Source organism: Dasypus novemcinctus, chromosome 16, assembly GCF_030445035.2.
Source record: "Dasypus novemcinctus isolate mDasNov1 chromosome 16, mDasNov1.1.hap2, whole genome shotgun sequence".
NCBI lineage: Eukaryota > Metazoa > Chordata > Mammalia > Cingulata > Dasypodidae > Dasypus > Dasypus novemcinctus.
This window is the reverse complement of record NC_080688.1, coordinates 7,846,284-7,870,475: the sequence shown is the minus strand read 5'-3', so window position 1 is coordinate 7,870,475 and position 24,192 is coordinate 7,846,284. Positions and strand designations below refer to the sequence as shown.

Sequence of the window (24,192 nt, the reverse complement as noted above, 5' to 3'; positions counted from 1 at the left end):
GTCCAATGCTTGGAAAAGAGTTGGCTGTTTCCCAGAAAGTTGGGTATAGAATTAACACATGAGTGAGCATTCCCTCATTTAAGTATATTAACTCCAAATATTGAAAGTTGGCACTCAAGCTGATATTTATACACCACTTTTCAGAGAGCGTCATTCTCAATAGCATGAGGTGGAAGCAACCTAAATGACCATCAAGCAGATGAAAGAATGAATAAATGGGGTTTATACATGAGCTGGAATATTATTCAGCAAGAATAAGGATTAAATAAAATAAATGTGCCTGAACAGCAATTTAATTTTTTTTTGTTTTTATTTTTATAGAAGCTATAGATTACATAAATGTATAAAATATGCAGGGAATTCTCATAATCCCAACCCCCATCTTCCTCCCATATTTTCCCTCTTTAACAACATCTTTCATGGTTGTGGTAAATTTGTTACAATTGATGAACACACATTGAAGCATTGCTACTCACCGTGGACTATAGTTCATATTATGGTTTATAGTCTTCTTCACACAATTTTATAGGTAATGACAAAATGTGTAATGGGGACAACCAGCAAAATGGCATGGGCTAAGGAGCTCCTAGGTCAGCTCCTGCTACAGGACAGTTAGTAAATGCCCAGAGCTATCTGGAGCTAGGTGAATCACCTGTTTTGGGACTCCAGGAGATGAGAAGATTATCCTGCCACATTCTTGAAGGAACGGAAAAAGGAGACAGCCCATATGCAGAGAAGACTAGTAAGTAGAATGCTCTGCACCCCAGAGGCCAGTGCCCATCCTCCACTGGAGGCACAAGCCATCTCAGGATCTGTTCCATGGCTGGAATTGGAAGCTCCACTTTCTAAGAGCAGGGGAAGAATATGCAGTTGGGCACCAACTTCTTCTATGAGGAGAAAATTCAGTGAGCTAAACCATAATCCTGAAAACAGCTAAAGTTCGAATCTGTACAAGTCTGAAAGAGGCCAGAGCTGCCATCTTAACTCCATGCCTGGCACAAGGGGAAGTGAGGCAGACTAAAAATCCGAGTGCTGGTGGGGACTGGTTACTTTCCTCTAGATCAGATTGCAGCTCTAGCCTAGGCCAACGTCCAGGAGGGAGCATGCTGCAGGGACCTGCACCAGTCTCTCGAGGAAATTACCAGCCAAGCCACAGAGGCCAGTGATTATACTACTCTGGCACATGAGCTGACCCAGGAACTATTCTGTGGCTGCAATTGGAAGCTCCATGTCCCAAAAACAGGGTAGAAGGAGAAGGTTGGCTCTGATTTTGGCTACTGACTGGTAGACTCAGTGGGCTAAGATATAACCCTGGGAACAGCTGGTGTATGAATCTGCCCAAGTCAGAAAGAGGCTGGTGACTGCCATTTTGACTGAGGGGCAAGCCAGGACCAAAAATCCAGCCTAAGGGGAAGCCAGGACAGAAAATCACAGTGACTGTAGGAACCAATGTCTTTCACCCAGATCAGCCTATAGCCCTAACCTAGGCTTCAGCCCTGCCTCTGGCAGGAGGAGGCCTGCAGGCCCTGCATCACCCTATCCAGGTAATGGCATGTACCTTTGCCCGGCACAGACTGAAGATCAGAAGTCTACTGGGACAACTGCAGTGATCTTGGACCTACACAGCATAGATTGTTGCCCACGCCTGCAGCTCCATCCCTGCCCCAGTCAGGGGAGAAAGGGTGTGAAGCATGATCAGTCTCTCTGGGCAAACACGATCTAGGCCTGCATGGCTTGAATTATTCCACACAGCTCTGAATCTGAGTAATGTTACACAGCAGGTGCAGCTCCATTGTTGAGTGCCTACTTCGCATGTATAAGGTCCAGGGTTCAATCTCCATTATCTCCTAAAAATAAAAAAGAGAGTAACATTTTTCTATTCAATTATTAATCTTCCTTCAGCTTTTAGAGCACTTAATAAATCATGAAGTTAAAGAATTTTAGAAAATGAACATCTGGTACATTTATAACCCCTTCTACTATGCCTCCTTCCCCAACATCCAGAATGATCTCAAATTTTCTCCAGAATTTTCCCTGTTCTACTTTGTGTGTAGAGACTAATATTGCATAGAGATTATAAATGGGGTTTGGCATCTGGACTATGGTCAATCTCAGTTCTTCTATTTACTAGCTAAGGGATCTTTTTACTTGAAAAATAGGATAAACAGTTACTCATAGGGCTCATGTGAGCATTAAAGAAATGAAAAATGTAAAATATTTACCACAATGCTGAAGACTCCTTTCAATGCCAGATTTAGTGAGAGGAATGTTAGTAATGGTGATGATATTCGCTGCAGTTGTGATGATGGTGGTGTGGAGATGATGGCGTTAGTGGTGATGGGTGTGGTGGTAGTGGCAATGGTGGTGATGGTGGTGATGATGATAATGATATAATGTGTGACCTGACACTTAATAGTTAAGAGACTGTGCAGGTTAATTTTCTGTGACAACTTGGCTACATTTTATTGTTCAGTACTGTGGTCAAGCACTGACCTAGATGTTCTTATGGAGGTATTTTCTAGATATCTCAGTTGTCTGTAAGTAAAGAAGATCAACTTAAATGGTGAACATGGGCCAGATCCATCATTTGGAGGCAGTAGGAGCAAAGAACTGAGGTCTTCAGAAGATGAAATACAGCCTCAAGACTGCAACATCAACTCCTCTCTAAGTTCCAGCTTGTTGGACTTCTATGGGTTGGATTTCAGAATCAATACATCAATATCAACTTGAATGGAATTTTTCACCTGCCTGGCTTCCCTACAGATTTCAGACTTGCCAGCGAGAACAAACGTGAGCCAATTTGTTAAATAAATCTGATGGATGATTGAGAGATAGAGAGTGAAAGAGAGAGAGACACACACACACGTGTTGGTTCCTTTAACTGTACAGTCAGGACTGATGCAGAGAACTTAGAGATGCCCTCTCTCTTTATTTCCATTTCTTTCCTGACCAGTGAGGACAATGGGACTGTGACATTGGAACTTAGCTAGGCCTGAAATCTGGTCTGAATGGAGGAGTCTCCTGTGAAATTTCTCTGCACTTCCTGCAGCCTCTTCATAAACACCCAATGTGCCTATGTCTCCTGTTACTTGTATCTTTGGACCTGCAGGCACATAGCCAGGTTTTCCAGGAAGTCAGGTGGGGAAGAATCCAGGAGGGTACAGAGAAAAGCAAACAACTCTGTGAAGAGGGCAAAGGGAGCCCTTCCTTCACTCCCTCCCAGTAGACTCACCTGCAATTCACTGTGCTGCCCCGTGGCTCACTGGTCCCTGAGCCATGATCTTCATAAATGTTTCTTAGATTTCTACAGACCCCCACATCATCCTTGGTAAGTGAGGTAGAAATACTAATGGGGCATGGAGTTGGGTAAATACCTTATAAACTTCCTCCGGGTATGAAAAGTGTCCGGTGAAACCATTCTCCTTAACAAAATTTTTTTTGTTAAGGAGACTTCTCTGAGTTTATTCACAATGGTTACTCTATTCTTCCACTATCAGAGGGTAAAAGGGGATTCTTCTTGACTTTCTTCAGGAGAACTGGGTAGGGATCCTATTCCCCAGTTCACATGAAAGTGAGAAGATGAAGAGGGGACCTACAACTGCAGCCCCATGGGTTTTCCAGTCTCAGGCTAGAAAACCATCATTATTCAACAATTCATGAAAAATGTCATTTATGTGTTATTACCAGTTGATTGCCACAGCAGATTATATTCTAGAGAAGCAGAACTTGGTTGTGACTCTGTAGCTATACCTTTCTCCCCAGAAATATGGGATGAACATCAATTCTGTGATCACTGAAGAAAAGTCACTGATTTTTATTTACATTTAATTTTTAGTATTTTCCTTTTGTAAAGATTGGAGTCCTGAATTCCAAACTATTTACATGCCTGGGATGAAAAAGTAACTTCTCAATATATATTTTTATGTCGGTTTTTTTTTCAAGTGACCTATTGACTTTTTAAAACACTAGGTATTATTATTTAAAATATTTTAAAAATTGTAATTTACTTAATATTTGATATACTATCATTTGACAAACATTATTCCCCAATGCACGTACTTACAATAAATGTGAGTAAGCTATTCATTTTTTTTGTAATCATGAATGACAGGGATGTAATTGATGCATTGTTTACCTAAGGACACAGAGCTGCTGACAAGGGACAACTTCTCTAAGGAATGCGTGTGGAACTGTAAATTGGCCTTGGACCCTGAAGTAATAATACATTCTTTCTTCAGAAAAGCTTTTTTTTTCTGGTATTTTAAGGAAGATGCAAGGTACCTACAAAACTTTATATGCAGCATCAGTTTCTTCATTTGAGTAAGTAATCATAATTTTTAAAGAAAAGTTGAAGATAATCTGTTACTATGTCTTGAACAGCCTAGTATATTATACACTAACCTTATGAATAAAATATAAAATATCAGACAAGCTTTCTACCTAGTCATTGCTTAATATTGTCAAAAAAAATTTATTGTTATGCTGTTGAATCAGGATGATCAATTTAGCTTATGTTTTATATTAAGGCATTTTCTCATTCATAGATTGATAATTTTGGTTTTATTTCATTTCAGACAGGTATAATGCACAACTCCCAGGTTGAGAAGAGCTACCCAGACATGTGTAAATATAATATATTTTATATTGAGTTATTCCAAGATTTTATCAGCAGAGCTGACAGAATTTCCTAAAATAATTTTTTAAAACTTTAGGAAATAAGGTTTTTGGGCTACTATAAATAAATCATATTATTATAATAATACAGAAATAGCTACTTTACTATATTATACTCTTTTTTCAGTTTATTTTATTTTTTATAATTTCAAACTTATTGCAGTAGTGAATTAAATTTACTCAAAGTTATAAGAAGCACATTTTTACAAAGTCAGGTGGGCCCCACTTAGGACCAAGTCCTCACAATTACCATTGAATGTTAAACATAAATCTGGAAAATATCTGGTGAGTAATTTCTGAAACCATCAAAAGATATATTAGAATAAATGACGTATTACAATCCTTGTAATTATATAATGCAGTGAATCAATCAATTCAGTCAATGAATCCCAATCAAAGCATTCTTTAAGTCTCTCTGTAATTAAAATGTGCCTTTTTTATTAGAGATAAAGATCAGTAGGGTGTTATTTGTTAGCAGTTAGATTATACAATTCTGTTTTAATTGTACAATGTGTGTTTTGTTGTTATCTTTGCCTTACAGTGAAAGATGTGAGAAGACATGGTGAATTTTAAATGATTAGTGTGGGGTGGTGGAAAAGCCCTAGAAGACAATGTATTATTTGATGTGTAATTATATTTAAATCTAATCTGATCAGTTCAAGTTCTGTGATGTGTTCTTTCAAACACCCCTCTTTTCATTTACTCTTTCATTAAAGAACAAATGTTTTTTGAACAAATTCTCTATTCTAGTCTGACTGCAAGACACTGTGTATTGAAACATAAGTACAAAAGATGCTCTTCTTGTCACCTGAGGGTTAGAGTGCAATGAATTTACTGAAATGATGTATAAGAAATTGCTTTGAAACTAAGCCAATCCAAACATAACTATAAAACCAGCTTTGCCTATTTTGTCTTTTTAAATTAATGTCATACAGGCAATATATTCAATGAAATAATTGTGGAAAGTTTCATTATATTTAAAATTTATGAGGTTTCTCCATTATGCATCGCACAAGAAGAAAACTAATTTTCAATATAAAATCAATATTAAAAATAAAGTCAATGTAAAAATACAAGAATTTTTAAATTCATTAAATAATTGTTCCTCAATTTCATGAGAGTATTCTTTGATATACCCTATATCACATCAAAAGTTACTATATTTTTGTAGCATTGTTTAGATGGAATGAAAAAATAATAGGAAGAAGTTGTTGTGTCTTTTCAACTAAAAACAATACTTCTGTACTACCACTAGAATGAGCAAAAATTCTAATTATGTTTCAAGAAGCAGAAATACATTTTCAATGTGTAATCTATTTTCTACCAGATACCTCTTTATCCTTAATATCCTTCATTCAAGGAATCAGGTTTTTATAATAAGACATAATAATTATGTAAGCAAGTGAACTTCCAGATATAGAGATTAAATCAATAACAGCATAAAATAAAAATGTTTAAAGAATGTCATTTACATAATTTATGTTTTTAAAATGTTTCCTTCCTTTTTTTTCTTTTCTTGCAACATGTCAGATTTATGGAGGCAACTGTCCTGCATGTATGACATTTAATTAATGACAGCTTTGGCTTTCTTTTCACTCTGAATTTTTCTGCAGTCTTTTTTCATGCTTGCTCCTTAAAATTTATTGATAAACAGAAAAAGAAAATATCTAAATACTAATTCACTCCTTTAGGTTTAGAGCAAAGAAGTTAAGTTAGAAATTTACTATGACTTTATGTTATAAATGTTTCAATTTCTAGAAAATTTTAATTGAAAATATTTGAAATAATGTCTTAAATATAAGCAGCAATAATGTTCCCTCCCCCAGTGGTATAAGAGTCATATATTGGATGTTCTCTTAAGTTTCCATAGTGAAGTCTGATGAAAGGCAAACATATTCACTAACTACAAGTAAAAGGTGAAGGATAGGGAAGAAAACAGATTTGAGATGTTGAAAAATGATGAAAATATCTCCACATTGTCATGATTTTTAAAATTGTCTCCAAAGTTACAGGTTAGAAGCTATAGCACTGTATACATGAACAACGAGACAACAGGGAGTGATTTCGTCCTGCTGGACCTATTTCAACACAACCAGGCTCCCTGGGTCCTTTTTGCTCTCCTCATGCTGGCTCTCCTGTTTGCACTGTTTGGCAACACAACAATTATCATTCTTGTTAGGGCAGATCCTCAGCTTCATAGCCCCATGTACTTTCTGCTCAGTCAGCTATCCTTCATGGATCTTCTATCTATCTCCACATTTGTTCCCAAATTGGCCCTTGACTTTCTGTCTGGGAACCATCACATTTCCTTTATTGGTTGTGCAGCTCAGCTCTTCCTCTTCATGACCCTGGTGGCTTCAGAGTGTCTTTTGCTGGCCGTTATGGCTTATGACCGCTATGTGGCCATCTGTCACCCCTTGCGCTACCCCATTCTTATGCGTCCCACCATCTGTGTGCTCATGGTGGTTGGGTCCTGGTTGGGAGCTCTGCTCAATGCCCTAATCCATGTCATATACATACTGACTCTCCCTTACTGCGCCTCCAGGGAAATCCACCATTTCTTTTGTGAGATCCCAGCACTCTTGAAACTTGTCTGTGCTGAAACTTCCCAGTATGAAACAGGTCTATTTGTCAGTGGTGTTATTTTTCTCCTCCCTCCCATCTCAGCCATTTTAGCCTCTTATGGAAGAATACTGTCCACTGTGCTGGCTATGGGCTCAAGCATGGGCTTTAGGAAAGCCTTGGCCACCTGCTCTTCTCACATGACTGTGGTGTCTCTATTCTATGGAGCTGCTATCATCAAGTATCTTTTGCCGAAGACTTACCACTCCCCAGAGCAGGATGAAGTTGTCTCTGTCTTCTATACCATCCTTACACCCATGTTCAACCCTCTCATCTACAGTTTGAGAAACAAGGATGTTGCTAGAGCCTTTAGTAAAGTTTTCAAAAAATAAGAACCTTTAAATGTTTTCTAGTTTCCAATATAAACCTAAAGTAATGAAGGCATTTACATTTAAATTGTGAGAGTTATATGTCTGTAAACATATATATTCATATATGTGGCAGATATTTTGAGAAATATAAAGCAAACAAACTTAAAACTCCATAACCGATGTTAATATATAATACCATTTTAAACATTTTTGTATTTTTACTCAGTGCCACATGAACGTATTTTATTTACTCACATAAGATCTCAAATGGATGTTTCTTATTCATGTGCAGTTATCATATTTATTCAATTTTTTAAAATGTACACCTCATCTAGTGGAGGAAACATGAGTTCTGCATGTAATTATCTCTGTTTAGAAAGTTGAATTCTTCCAAAATTATCCTTATAAATGATATACTCATGATACTTCTAACAAACATTAAGTTATTTCCTAAACTAATCCTGGCTCTAATATTTTGATGGAATTATTGAATCAAAAAATATGAATACAGGGAAGCAAATAGGACTCAAGTTGTTGAATGACTTCTTGTCACATGGGTGGTCCCTGATTCATTCCCCAGTCCCTGGTATCTCAAAAATGAAGCACTGATACACTTACAAGTTTAAAATATTAATTGAGCAATGAGGTTGTGATTGTTTTATATTTATATATTTTTATGACTCAATCTTTTTTTACTATAAAATATGAATTTTAGGGAATATGTGTGATTTATAATGATTATATAATTTACAGTCTACCCTCTACTTTTGTTTCAGTAGAATTATACCTTTACTTTTTAATATTTGTTTCAGAAATCTACTCATATATTATGGCTTCCTCAATTCCTACAATCTGTTTGCAATTTTATATTTATTTTCCTATTAATATTGTGCTTAAGATACATTTATTAGCAATCATATCTTTTATTGTAGTATACTAATTCCATATGGTAATTTTTCTTGTACCGTATTAGATGTGTTAACCTATGTTTCTTTTCTGGAATTAGTCCAATTTCTGTTTGTTTATTCTGACTTCTCTTACAGTTGACTAAAAAAACTACAAAGTGTAATTGCTAGAATGTAGTAGCATGTTTTGGTGCAATCTTAGAGCTCCTACTCACAAGAGATCATAATCCAGGAATAAATAATGAGGAAATACACTCACCAATGTATAGATAATACAAGACAGCCATTGGTTCATAAGTATTTATCATTTCTTAGTCTTATTTTGTATGATAGTTACACAATTGGTGATCCTTTATGATTTCCATACAATAAAATAAAATTTATATAGTGACTGAATATGTATAAATTTGTTTCATAAAATGAAAGATTTGTGTACTTTTTTTCTCAGATTTTTGGTGATCTACACCAAATTTCAGATCGTCAATGCCATATTTATAATATTAGAAGTTCAATTTTTGCATGAAAAAGTAATTTATAGATAAAAACTACTTTGATGAGGAAAAGAGTCATATGGATTCTCAGAGGGATGTTGCAGAATATATACAATTTTTAATAATACACTATATCTGGTGATCCTTTCTTGCCTTCCATGAAAACCCTTTAAGTACTGACAGAAACAAGACAGATTCAAGGCCCAGCTTATTATGATATACTCAGTGCCTCTTCTTTTTTAAAAATTATTTATTTATTTATTTTATTTCCTGTCCCCCATTGTGGCTTGCTTGCTGTCTGCTCTCTGTGTCCATTTGCTGCATGCTCTTCTGTGTTTTTGTTTGTCTCCCTTTTTTAGTTGTATCACCTTGCTGAGTTTGCTCTCCATGGTGCTTGTGGGCCAGGTGTCTCTCTGCAGCATGCAGATGAGCCTTCCTTCACAAGGAGGTCCTGGCACATGAACCCAGGGCTTCCCATATGGTAAATGGGAGCCCAACTGATTGAGCTGCTTCCTTACTCAGTGCCTGTTTTTAAAAGCTTGACGATAAAAGTTGTTTACCTCTAATGGAAAGATGTTTATATTAAAATAATAATCACATATGAATGTTGATGTCAAGTGTAATTTTTGAGAGTCCTTCTTTAACTTTGGAACTCAATGTAATTCAGAGAAATATGAGAAGATCACAAAAATTTATCTTTTTTTTGTCCCTAATTCATATTCTATCATATTCCAGTTCAGTATATTTTACTATTATGATATTTCAGATTCTATGCCCCAAATTTTAAATTAAAAAAGTTCTATTAAATTATTTTTGCCTCATTTCTTCCACTTATACAAACCCAACTTATCTCAGACATTATAATTTTGTCCAGTGTGTCATTAGCTAAATTTCCCAACTTTCACATTAGAATGACATAAAATCTTGGCAAGAGGAAAGTTAGTGATATATGAGTGAAAACACATATCTGATTTTTTTTGAGAATGTGCAAACAAATTACAATAGTTTAGTTTATCTTGTAGGATTCAATAATGGCTTAAAACCTGTATGCTTTAAAACCACAAATGATCTATTAACTTTTTAAAAAGGTAATTAAAAAATAGAATAAAATTTAAAAAATAAAACTAAAAAACCAAAACTACAAATGAAGATTTGGTGCTCATTTCACCTGTTATTTTGAGATTCATTCTCCCTCTGGGATGTACACTGATGATGCTTTCCCCAATGGGAACATCATTAGTTTGTGAAAGGCTAATAGAAGTAGGTGGAAAGTCACTTACTGGCTCTTATATCTTTTGACCAGTAATTGCTCTTGCACTAAAGTTTCATAGTCCACTCCTAAATTTAAAGATAAGTACCATCTTGTATGGATTGAATAATTTTTCCCTCAAAGATCAATTCAAGTCCTAATCCCAGTCTTGTGGATGGGAACTCGTTTGTAAATAGTATATTCAAAGATTCTATTAGATAAGAGGACACCATACTAAATTAGGATGGGATTTAATTCAATATGACTGGAGTTCTTATAAGAAGTGGAAACTTAGAGATAGAGGTAGAAGTAGACAAGTGGCCAAGAGATGGAGCTTTAAATTGAGTTATGGCTATAGCCACCAACAGAACCCTACAGACTTTGGAGAAATCATGATGCTGCTGACACATTAATTTTGAATTTGTAGCCTACAAAACTGTGATAAAATACTTTCCAACCAGTATTTAAACCCACCAGTCTGTGATAATTGTTGCAGCAGCCCTGGTAAACTAAGACACATCAGACCTTTAGTCCAACAGGAATAGGTCAAGGTTATTGACCAACATCACTGATCATGTTCACCCTTCTTATTAGCAAATATTAAACTCATTTTCCTTTTCTCGTACAAAATACACTCAATATATCTCCAAAGAAAATATTTGGAAATCATGTATTCAATAATGTTTTAATATCTGTGATATACAAAGAGATTATAAACTCAACAATCAAAGACAAACTGCCCAATTAAAATATTGGAAAAACTATTGAAAAGACACTTGTCCTAAAAAAAAAATGCAAATGGTGAAGGAACACATGAAAATATGTTCAAAACCACTAGAGATTTTGGAAATTGAAATCAAAACTACAATGAGGAATCATTACATACCTATTAGACTGGCTACTATTAATAACTCAGAAAACTGAAAATGGAGAAAATGTGAAGAGATAAGAACACTTCTTCGCTTTCTGTGGGACTGTAGAACAGTACAGCCCCTAAGGAGAACTGTTTGGCTGTTCCTAAGAAAGTTGAACATAGACTTACCTTGGGACCTGGCAATACAATTGCTGGGTATATTACCACAGTCCTGTGAGCAGTGACATGAATAGATATGTGCACACTGATGTTAATAGCAGTGTTATTCACAATAGTCAAAAGTTGGAAACAACACACATGTCCATCACAACTGATGAATGGATAAACAAATTGTGCAGTATATACATGAAGAAATAATTTGCAGTGATAAGAAGAAATGAAGTCATCATGAAAGATGATATCATGGATGCACCTGGAGGACATTATATTGAGTGAACCAAGCCAGACACAAAAGGAAAATTATTGTATGATTGCCCTATTATAAACTCAATATATTAGTGATATATAAATATGGGTAGCATTGTATATATAGAAAATTTTACTTTGAAACTGAAAAAATAGGTTAATAGCCCAAAATGTTAAATCAGACAAAAAGTTATACTACATGAAGGAGACCAGACACAGAATACTACATAATATATGATTCCATTTATATAAAATATAAATATAAATCCATTTATAAACATGGAAGAGATTAGTGGTTATGTAGGTCTGATGAAGGAATGTTAAGGGGTGAAGAGTCTTTCTTCTCAGAATAATGAAATTGCCCTCAAATTTTTGAGGTGATAAATGTACATTTTGATTATACTAAAAGCCTTGATTATATACTTTGGATAGAAAAGCCAGAAACAGCAGCTATGTAGAGTGGGGGAAGCACAGAGAGATTGAGAGTTGCGGAGTTTTCTTGTTTGTGTGTTTTTTGTTTATTAATATTATCATTGAAATAATGAAAATGCTTTAATAATGATTGAGGTGATGAATGGAAAACTATGTGGTTATAGCAAATACCATTGATTGCACACTTTGGATGAATTGTATGCTTATTAATATATATCAATAAAATTGATTTCTTAAAAATAAAATACACTCAATCTATCTCCAAAAGAGACCACCAAATTCCAGATTAATCTTACCACAAGACCCTGTCCTATGATGAGCAAATATCCAATTAAGAAGAGGGAAGGGGAACAGAATTTACCAGTGGCAGAGCTGTAAGAAGCCACCAGAGAAGCCATGACCAGAGCCACCTTCAGCTTCATCATCAGGTGGATTATAGCTTCTCTAATCCTCCCTGGCCTTGGTGCACAGAAACACGGAACTATTAATGCACACTCAGACTTAATAACTACATTGAGCCTTCCAGAAACTCCTTCTGGAGGATTTGATGAAAGTGACTTGGCTGAAAATTCATGGAAACCTGTTTTGTGTTGTTTTTTTCCCTTTTCTATAGGAGGAGCTCGGGGATTAATGTATGTATGTTTGTGAATGTGGTGGGTGGGTGATGACATTCACAGGTGCTGAACTAGCAAGGCAGTATTTAAGGTCATCATAATGGCATGTACTAGGAGTAGAGTGCTGGGAGAGGAGTATGAGCACAGGGAATTGTGGTGTGGGAGATTGGTGACAGGCAGCAAAAAATAAAGTAAAGCTATTTAAGTTTTATGTTCCTGATTAACTCATAAGCAATTCAGGAGATTTCTATTGAATTTCTATTATAAATATGGAAGACACTCTAGCTTTTCAAATATAGGGAACATAATTCAGAAAATGTGTTTAATCGGAAATGGATGAAACAAGTAGCCAAATAGAGAAAGCTGAATCAATCTGGACACTAGCAACAACAGGAAACTCCCTCCTCTCAGGGAAATGGAGAGGCACTTGAACAAGGCTTAAGTGGACACCAGGGGGTGGGTCATCCTTCAAAATCTGGAGCCAGTGTAGGTACTGACAGGCAAGATTCAGAACCCTGGAGAATGTGGCTGGCTTTGGGACCTGGAATCCTCAAGAGTCAAAGCTACTGCTAGGACCCTAAATGAAATTGAAAGAAATGCAGAAATGTTAACAGCTTTGTATTGTGTCCTTCCAGCCCTCTACCAGGGCCTCATTGTGGAATTTCCTGTAGAAAATAATGTGCTTAATGATCATGGAGAACAGAGTATCCTCTACTTAAGTTCAGAGAAGCGTAAGAATACTGAAAATATTTTCAAGTAAACAGAGTCATCGACATGGAGATTAATATTATGTGTCTTATATTGTGTTTGTCAGTTACTTGATATTTGTTAATGCTTTTGCCATAAAATCTGCTTGGTTTAATATTGCCAGAGTTATACCAGTTTTCCTTTAAGTTGAAATTTTTCTGATGTACCTTTACTCATTCTTCAATTTTCATATATTCTGAAAGTTTAAATTTCATGTGTCTACTTAAAAATAACCTTCCTCTAGATTCTTTGTTTTTTACTCAGAATATTATGTCTGTTTACATTTTCTGAAAGGACAGATATACTTAGATTTATTTCTACCATTTTATGCGGTAGTTTCTAATTGTCTACCTTTTCCATATTCCCCTTCAACTCATTCTCATTTTCTTTCTGATTATTTCTCTTTTTGTGCTTTGCTTCTTCTAGTTAAGAGAGCATACAATATGTTTCTATATTTTTAGTAATTATCTAAAATATTTCTACCATGTGATATATTTATTTTTAATTTTATTACACCTTTGACATTTTATTAAACAATTTTATATATTTTAATTAATCCTCCCATCTATTTCTGTTTAACAAATCATCAAAAATCTTAGTGGTTTTAGATAAAAATTATTATTACTGTTCATGTGCTGTTTGTTCACTGGACTGAATGTGAGAGTTATATGCTAGGGCAGGGGTTTCTAATAATTTTAAAGTCAGGTTATGCTTGTAGTCACCTGAAATCTCCATTGGAATGTATGTTCAAGAAGGTTACTTTAATCCAATATCTATTGCATCAACACTGCTTCTTCTGGAATTTATCTCCAGCAGATAAATTCTTTCTGTGGCTTGTACATGCCTCAACTGAGTCCTTAGTCACTCTTTAGTGACACTCATAGGGACAGGAACTTTTACTGAGATCCATGATCTGCTGAGTGAATGTGTAAGATTTAGTTCAGGTTTCTCTAACACACATTGTCTCTACCTTCCTTACTTTAGTCAGTGGGCTTCTGTATACCTCTCACCAGAGCAGGGCCCTATATTTTTGCCTCTTGTTTACCAAACCAAATATGGTCATGAATACAGATACCATTTTGTTTATGTCTTTTGACCAATATTTTCGTAAGGAGGTTGATATCCTTTTGTTTTATTTTACTGAATTCCTCCTTGTTTTTAACTAGATAAATAAGATTTTACATTTTAGTCTGGTGTAGGTCAGGTGTGATGCAAAGGAGAAAATAAGGCCCTATGTATTAGAAAATATAGTGCATTGTATTTCCCATAGAGAGAGGACAGCATGAGGGTTTGACAAGAAGGACAATTGACTCAATTGTCTCAAGCAAGAGGTGGGGAGCACACAAAGTATAACAAGAAGAGCCTGTGTAATTGTTCTTTATTGTGGTCCAGGGTTGGAAGATTTCCATGTGAATTAAGGTTTGGTTAGTTAAAAGAAAATGAGCACATAAAGGGGTTTGAGGATGGTGGACATGGTTAGATAATAATTTAGGACCAAATGTGGAATTTGGGTGAGATCTGAGGTGGTATAGGGAATGACTTCAGAAGTGATTTTGGACTTTGGGAGAATTTATTCCCCAAGACTGTAAGTTTTCTTGTTAACTAGGCCAAAGGTCATAGTTCAGGCAAGTGGCTTAGCCAAATTAAGATGCATGATGAAGCAATACACAAAAATCTTTTGATAGTCATAACACTGCTTCAATTTAGGTTTTCATCTCTTTAATACATAAATAAAAACACTCATGCACCTCTCTCTCTCTCTCTCTCTCTCTCTCTATATATATATATATATATATATGTATATATATATCTCCAAATGGATCAAAATCTTTGGATTGTTTATGGTACAGAATCTTTCAAAATTCTACAAATTAGTGTCTGTCATTTAATTTTCAAAGTATTTATAATAATTTTTTAATACAAAATTGTTATGAGATAAAGAAGTCCACTATGTATTAATAAAAGGGGCAATTTCCAAAGATATAACAATAATAAATATTTATGTCTCTAAACTAGTTTGGCCAAAATACATGAGAAAACACTGGCAAAACTGAAAGTAAAAATAGACAGCTCCAAACTAATAATTGGAGATTTCAACACACCACCTTCAGAGTTGAATGGTACATCTGGACAGAGGATAAATAATGTGTAACAGGAATCTTAAATAATATGATAAATTAATTACACCCAACAGATATTTATATAACATTGAACCCTAAAATAGAAGGATGTACATTCTTCTCAAGTGCTCATGAGAATATATGTTTTTTCAAAAGACGGCTCTCAATAAATTTAAAGATTGAAATTGTAGAAAGCACTTTCTCTATTTTTTTAATTTTTAAAGAAACTTCACATTACATAAATTTTATATAAAAAATAAGGGATTCCCATATATCCCTCCTTCTTTCCTTCCCACACTTTCCCACCTAACAACTTCCTTAATTAGTGTGGTACTCTTGTTACAATTTATGAGCTCATATTGAAATATTGCTACTAACCATGAATTTCAGTTTACCTGATAGTTTACACTCTATCTTGCATAATTTTGTAGATTATGACAAAATTTATAATGACCAATAGCTGTCATTGCAATACCATGCAGGACAATTCCAGCTTACAAAAAATGCCCCCATATTACACATCTTCTTCCCTCCACTACCCCTCAGAAACTCTGGTGGTAACTACATAGAACTGAGGAAGGGATCAATCATTGGGCTGATGGTGATAGATGTATGTATATGGGACATGCCTCTAAGTCATATGAACATGATCAAGTGTACATGGGCCATTGTCTCAATGGGTGGAGACCAACACAACAGAAAGAATATTGACGTTCTATTCTGCAGAGCCCTGTTACATTCTCTAATAGGACAGCAAGAATCCCATGAGTAGAAGAGCAGTTCCTAGTGAAGAAAAACAGACCATTACACCATGTGCTTGTTACTGGTGATTTTACTTACAAACCTTTTCTTGTGAAAATGAAACTTAACCTAGGATTATTGGTTGCCTAAGAGTTTCCTTCTGACATCGTACTAGTTGCTCAAATGTGGCCTCTCTCTTAACCAAACACAGCACATAAATGCATTGCCTTCCCCTCAGCATGGAACATGACTCCTGGGATTGAGCCTGCCTGGCATCAGGGGATTAGTAACAAGCATGAACTAGCAAAGCATCTGGAAAAAAGACCTTGAACAAAAGGGGCAAATATCATCTATAAATGAGTTTTTATGCCCTAATGATTTGAAAGTGAGTTGGGAGGTGATTCCAGAGGTTACCTTCATGAATGTCTCAGGAGGATCTCACTGACTGCCCGAATAAACAGTACCACAAACAATAGGACTCTTGAGGGCTCTATAGACATCCAGACACTATAAGCAGGACAAATAAACTGGAATTCATTGGGTCTTACTTTGGAATACATGTTACCCACTATAACAGAATTAGACACATTTATAGTTTCCCAAGACATGACTTTTCTGCCCTTTTAATTTGAATGTATAATTAGTACTATACTTGTTAAATATATGTCTCAGAGACTTAAATCTTTGATCTGTTCATTTGCCATTTGAGGTCTGAATCTCAGCAGGGTTGTAAAACCTACTCTCCAGTTAATTGGACTTACCCACAACAACTAAAATTTATTTATTTATTTAATAATTTTTATTGTCTTCATTTTTGAAGGATGTCTTCAATGGATATTGATTCCAGTTTAGCAATTTTTCTCCCTTATCACTTTAAATTTTTTTTAGATTTATTTATTTATTTATTTATCTCCCCTTCCCCGCCCCCAACCCCGGTTGTCTGTTCTCTGTGTCTATTTGCTGTGTCTTCTTTGTCCACTTCTGTTGTTGTCAGTGGCATGGGAATCTGTGTTTCTTTTCATTGCATCATCTTGTTGTGTCAGTTCTCTGTGTGTGCGGCACCATTCCTGGGGAGGCTGCACTTTCTTTCATGCTGGGTGGCTCTCCTGAGGGGGCACACTCCTTGTGTGTGGGGCTCCCCGACATGGGGGACACCCCTGCATGGCACGGCACTCCTTGCGCACATCAGCACTGTGCATGGGCCAGCTCCACACGGGTCAAGGAGGCCCAGAGTTTGAACCATGGACCTCCCATGTGGTAGACGGATGCCCTAACCACTGGACCAAGTCCACTGCCAACAACTAAAATTTAAATGGATATGGACATTGCCTATGCAAAGAACAGAGAGTGTCTGCAACTGCAAACAAAATAGTTCCATCTAACTGCTCCATGACATCTATGCCCCTCTCAATTAGAAAGAGAATAGGCATCACTATCCCAATATCATTAGGATTGGGGAATAAACAATGGACTACAGTAGACTGATTATTATTCCATTAGACTTATTATTATTCTAGCATTAGGAAAACTTTCATTGATACAAAGGCAGTGGACACTTTCTCTAATCTTAGTGGAATAAAGCTAGAAACTAATAACAGGAAGAAAATGGGAACATTCACAAATATATGGAGATTAAGCAGTATAATCTTAAATAGTAATAGGGTTAAACAAGAGCTGACAAGAGATATTAGTTAAAAAAAATCAAGACAAATAAAATGGGAAGATCAAAGATCAAAACTAAAGTCAGTGCTGAGAGGGAAATGTATAACCCTTAATGGTTATATTCAAAAAGAAGAAAGAGCTAAAAGCAAAGACCTAATTGAACATCTAACAGTAATAAGAAAAAAAACAGAAAATTAATCTCAAAATAACCTGAAAAAATGAAAGAATGAAGAGTTGAAATAAATGAATGGAGAATTAAAAAAACAACAATAGAGAGAATCAACAAAAGCAAAAGTTGATTCTTTAAGAACAACAAACTCAATAAAATCCTATCTTGACTAAGAAAGTAAAAAAGAGAGGAGATGCAAATAAATAAAATAAGAAATGGAATGATGGACATTACTACTTACCTAGGAGGAAAAAAAAAGACCATAAGAGGACACTCTATAAAAATACATATGCCAACAACCTAGAAAATATTGATGAACTGGACACATCATGAGGAAATCTTCTAAAAATTGAATGGAGAATGCTACAAAACTTAATCTATGAAGCCAACACTAGCATAACATCAAAGTCAAATAAATAAATAATGAAAAAAATACAGACAAATCCCTCAAATGAATGTTGATGCAAAATTCCTAAACAAAATTATTGTTAACTGAAACCAAAAGCACTTTAAAATAATTTTACACCATGATCAAGTGGGTTTTATCCCAGAATGTAAAGAAGGATCGATAATAGGAAATGAATCAGTGTATTTTACTACATTAATAACTTGAAGAAAAATTACATGATAATCTCAATTGATACAGAAAAGAGATTTGACAAAATACAGCATCCTATCCTGATTAAAAAAAAAATATTGTGAAAGAAAGAGAAGAGGTAAGTATTCTCAATTTGATAAAGGGGATAAATGAAAACCCAAAGCTAGCATTTTAGTAAATGATAAAAGACTGAAAGCATTCCCACTGAGATCAGAAACAAGTGAAGGATGCCTCTGTTTCCACTGTTATTTGATATTGAGGTAGATGTTCTAGGTAAAACAATTAGGCAAGAACAAGAAATAAAGTTACCCAAATAGGAAAAGAAGTAAAACTTTCAATATTTACTTATGATATGAATTCCCATAGAAAATCCTGAAAAATCCACAAGAAAACTACTAGAACTAATAGATGGTTTCAACATGTGATTGGATACAGGACTACTATGCAAAAAATGACTATTAATTCTATACACAAAAATGAGCAAATGGAGGTGCAAGTGAGAAAAACTTCCATTTTACAATAGCAGCTAAAATAATCACATATTTAGGAATAAATTTTACCAAGGATATAAAGGCAAATATTTAGAAAACTATAAAACATTGCTAACAGAAACCAAATACACAAATAAAGGATATTCTGAGTTCCTGAATTGGAAAACCAAATATCAAGGTGATGCCAATTCTACTCAAACTGATTTACAAATATAAGATAATCAAATTTATCTTAAGAGAAAGTGGCTCCAAATAGCCAAAAATATTTGAGTCTACAACTGCAAGCAGGAGAATCCCATCCAACAGCCATGTGAGATCTAAGCCCCCTGTCAATTTAAAAGTGGAATGTACATTGCCATCCCAGGATCCTCAGGATGGAGGAATAAAATATGGATTAGAGTGGACTTACTGGTATTCTACTATAGAATTATTGTGACTCTAGCAATGGAAGAGACTGTATCTTTGATGTGAAGACAGTGGCCATGGGAGTTGCTAAGTGCAGGGAGAGGGAGGAAGAGGTGTGATATGAGGGCATTTTAGGGTCTAGGAGATGTCCTGAATGCTATTGCAGAGACAGATGCAGGACATTATATATCCTGCCATAACCCCCTGAATCGACTGGCAGAAAGTGTAAACTACAACATAAACTATAATCCATGCTGTGTAGCAGTGTTCCAAAATGTATTCATCAAATGCAATGAATGTGTAACATTAGTGAAAAAGGTTGTTGATGTGGGAAGAGCTTGGGGGTGGGAAGCAGGAGTATATGGAAACCCCTTATATTTTTTAATGTAACATTTTGTGTGATCTATGTATCTTTAAAAAAGATAATAAAAATAAAAACGAGGAGTGAGCTAGGAGTCTCTCTTCATGACTTTAAGCATTTTACTTAGCTTGAGTGGTAAAAATAGCAAGGTATTGGTAGTAGATTTATCAATGGAATTAGAGTTCAGAAATAGTCCCTCACATCTATGGCCAAGTGATTTTTTTTTTTACTTTAAAAAATTCATTAAATTTTATCATGCATACACAAACATACATAATAAGTGTATAGTAAAAGTTGTGACCTTAAAAAATATGCATATCACACAAGACTCCATACATCACTCCACCACCAAAACCATGTATTGTTTTGGAATATTTGTTATAGATGATGAAAGAGCATCATCAAATTACTACTACTAATTACAGTCCATATCTTACATTTGGTGTACTTTATCCCAAAACCACCTTATTACTAAAGTCCTGTGTTAGTATTATATATTTGTTATAGTTCATGTGAGAACATTCTCATATGTTTTGCTAAATATAGCCAATTGTCCACCACAGGATGTATGGTTATACAACCTCATGCCTTTTAAAATCAATTTAAAGTGACTCTCAGCATGCCTACAACTCCAAGCAGGAGAATTGCATACATCAGTGATGTGAGATCCAAGCCCTCTCTCAATTTATAGGTGGAATGGACATCATCAATGCAGGGATCACAGGAAGGAGGAATAAAATATGGATTGAAGTGAACTTACTGATATTCTACTATATAACTATTGTGACTAGTAATGGAAGAAACTGTAGCAGTTATCTGGAGAAAGTGGCGATAGTAGTTGCTCAGGGCAGGGAGAGAGAGGAAGAGATGAGATGTGGGGGCATTTTTGGGACTTCGAGTTGTCCTAAATGATATTGCAGGGACAGATGCTGGAAATCATATATCCTGCCATAACCCACTGAATGTACTGGGGGAGAGTGTAACCTGTAGTCTAGACTATAGTCCATGCTGGGCAACAGTACACCAAAATGTATTCACCAAGTGCAATGTATGTGCCACAACGATTAAAGAGGTTGTTGATGTGGGAGGAGTGAGGAGTGGAGTATGGGGTATGTGGGAACCTCATATTTTTAATGTAACATTTTTTTGTCATCTATGTATCTTAGAAAAACAGGCACTTTAATAAGAAATAAAAATAAATAACATAAATAAAAAACAGGGAGCAGATGTGGATAAAATAATTGGGCAATCACCTCCCACATGGGAGGTTCTGGATTTGGTTCCAGTTTCCTCTTGAGGAAGCTGAGCAGGCTGGGAAGCTATCTCAGGGATAGAAAACAAATTTAAAAGAAGTTGCTCTCATTTCCAGCAGAGTTGTGCTATCCTCACCTCCATAAGTTTTAGAAAATTTTCATTACTCCAGAAGGAAAAATTCCATACTTCCTTATATCCCATTATTGTTAAACTTTAGAATCGATATGATATTTTTTCCCATTACTGAAAAAATATTGCAATATTACGGTTAACTATTGTCCATAATTTATGTTCGCTTTTTTTCCCATTTATCACCATATTCTTAACCCTTTGTAATAGAAGAACATTCTTATATTTATACCATTAACCAGAGAGTGCATTCTTCAACAAAATCACTGTTATACAGTTCCTAGATTATCCTCTGGCTCCCATTCATTGACATTCACATGGAACATCCTTCTACACAAGTCAGTGTGACTTTATCAATGGAAGAACTGTATCTTATGGACATTTAGCTAATGGAATGTAAACGTATCTAATTGACACTTACATGGGACATCCTTCTACACTAGTCATTGGGACACTAGCAGTGGAAGATATTGTAACTAATGGAATTGGTGTTCAATTAGAGAATGTGGTAGAGATCCTGAGGATGGGAATTTGATATTCCTTCAGTTATTGTGTGAATCTCCACACACCATAGAAATGTCCTATAACATTTGAACACATTTATATGTCTTATATGTATGTCCAAGTGAGCTTCTTCCCTTGTATGCCCATTACTGAAACCCCACACCAATGACCCTCCCCTGCCACAGTTATAACCTTTCTGTGATCCAAAATATCTTCAAAAATGAAGCCAAAGATAGCCAAATACAATTAGTTAGAAAATGAAATAACAATGATAGTTTAAAAATAAGTAATAAAATACAGAAAATAAATAATTTTTTTTTGGATAATGAAAACTAATGAAAAAATACTTAAAATTTTTTGACATTTTGCCTTTCATCATTGTAAGATCTACTGTCCTATATGTACAATGATATTTTCTTCCTTTTATTTTCCCAGTGTCTTACTTTTCCCATTTTGTATTCAAAGAAGTTTCAGGTTATAGAAAAGTCATATCCTGAATACAGGGTACTGCCATATAACCATTATCTTCCCCCTTCCCCATTCCCCTATTTTTTTTTTTTTTTTCTGAAGAGAAAATCTCTTTACTAAAACTGTGAGTCTATTCCTATTACAAGGGTTTTACATTCAGGCTACATATTACATAAAACACAATTCTTTAGAAGAGGTGTTCTCAGAGGAAAACAAATGAGAAGTCATCAGCTATGAAGCCGCTTCAACATTTATGAATTTCATACAGGAATATTTGCTGCAACAGTCTCTCCTGTGCTTACTTTCTTCTTAGAAAAAGACATGAAGCAAAACTTCTCCTCCCATCATAGCAGATGCCCAGCACTGAATTTTTTTTAACTCGGAAGATTTTCTCTCTCCTTTGACTCTGCTTCCAGATAGTTTTCCTTTGTAGACTTTTCATGGCATTGATGCTAGAAATTTCTAAAAGGATCTATTAAGTCTGGCTCTTTTGGACCCTGAAACAGGGTTCTTTTCTCATTTGGGGAGAAGGCCAGTTATAAGCTGCTTAGGTATATTCATAATATTGATGGATATGTCTGACCAGTGTAAAGAAAGGTGCTTAGTGTTCAAAAATCATTAAGTTTTAAATAATTATCAACACTCTTACAAAATCCCTTATCACTGGGGATCTCACTGGAGACTATTCTACTACTCCCTTTTTAAAAGTAAATAAATACAGTTGCCAAAGTGTGGCAGACAGATCTTAAACTGATCTCCATGCCCCACATCTCCTGAGGTTCACATATTTGTGTACTCCTCTCCCTTTGAGTGTGCATGGGCCCTGTGTCTTATTACCAATCAAGAGAATAAAGTAAAAGCTTAATTATGGGTATGCAATTGCATAAGAGTATAGCATCCGGCTTTCTAGAACTTTTCTCTCTCTGTTATTGACTTTGAAGGAACAACTTATCATGAATCTCACATCTGCACAGAAATGAAATTTACGAGGAACCTACGGAAGTTTGGGAAACACATTGTTCCTCACTTGAGCTTTGGACAGGAATCTAGCCCTGGGGTTCACACTGATTTTAACTTTGTGCAACTCCAAGCAGAGGACACAACAAAACCATGCCACAAATTCTGATCCACAGAACTGTGAGTAAATAAATGTGGGTTGTGCTAAGTTGAAGGTTATTTGGTATGCAGCATAAACAAAATAATACACAAAGCATCTTCATTTTTGGTCAACAAAGGACTATATTTCCTTGTTATACTCTTCTTTCACTGATTCATAATTTTTTTTAAAGAATGAATTTGATTTAATGTATATATATTGAATTTTGGGTTGTAAAATAGAGACACGTAAAAGTATTTTCCATGTACTAAACCAAAAAGCAGGTTACAGAAAGTAATATATATATATAATATGTATATTTGCATATAAATATACATACATAAATGTACACACAATTGTCTATGTATATATGCATATATGTGGGTTTATATAGATATATGCATGTATGTATATTTTATTGTCTTTTTAAAGATACATAGATCACAAAAACTGTTACATTAAAAAATGTAAGTTTCCCATATACCACATAACCCACACCCCCACTCTTCCCAAAGCGACAACCTCTTTCATCATTGTGGCACATTCATTGCATTTGGTGAATACATTTTTGAGTGCTGCTGTCCTGCATGAATTATAGTTCACATTTTAGTTTACACTCTCCCCCAGTCCATTCAGTGCATTATGGCAGTATATAAAATGTCCAGCATTTGTTCCTGCAGTATTATTTAGGACAACTCCAAGTTCCGAAAATGCTACCACATCACTTCTCCTCTTCCCTATCCCTGCTATCAGCAATTGCTTGGCCACTGTCCCGCATCAATGATACAATTTCTTCTATTGGTAGAGTTATAATAGTTCTATAGTAGAATACCAGTAAGTCCACTCTAATCCATATTTTATTCTTCCATC

At 35.2% G+C, this 24,192-nt stretch overlaps 1 protein-coding gene across 1 annotated transcript in view; it reads left to right on the top strand.

Annotated features, from left to right (window-relative positions):
* Nucleotides 1–2,226: 2,226 nt before the first annotated feature.
* LOC101414992 (olfactory receptor 2T27-like) overlaps nucleotides 2,227–24,192 on the top strand; it is a 72,023-nt gene continuing 50,057 nt past the window's right edge. The window contains exons 1-3 of the mRNA XM_023590245.3: nucleotides 2,227–2,373; nucleotides 6,681–7,608; nucleotides 13,213–13,308. Of these exons, the coding sequence (XP_023446013.3) occupies nucleotides 2,227–2,373; nucleotides 6,681–7,608; nucleotides 13,213–13,308 (1,171 nt within the window). The remainder of the gene's footprint in view (nucleotides 2,374–6,680; nucleotides 7,609–13,212; nucleotides 13,309–24,192) is intronic.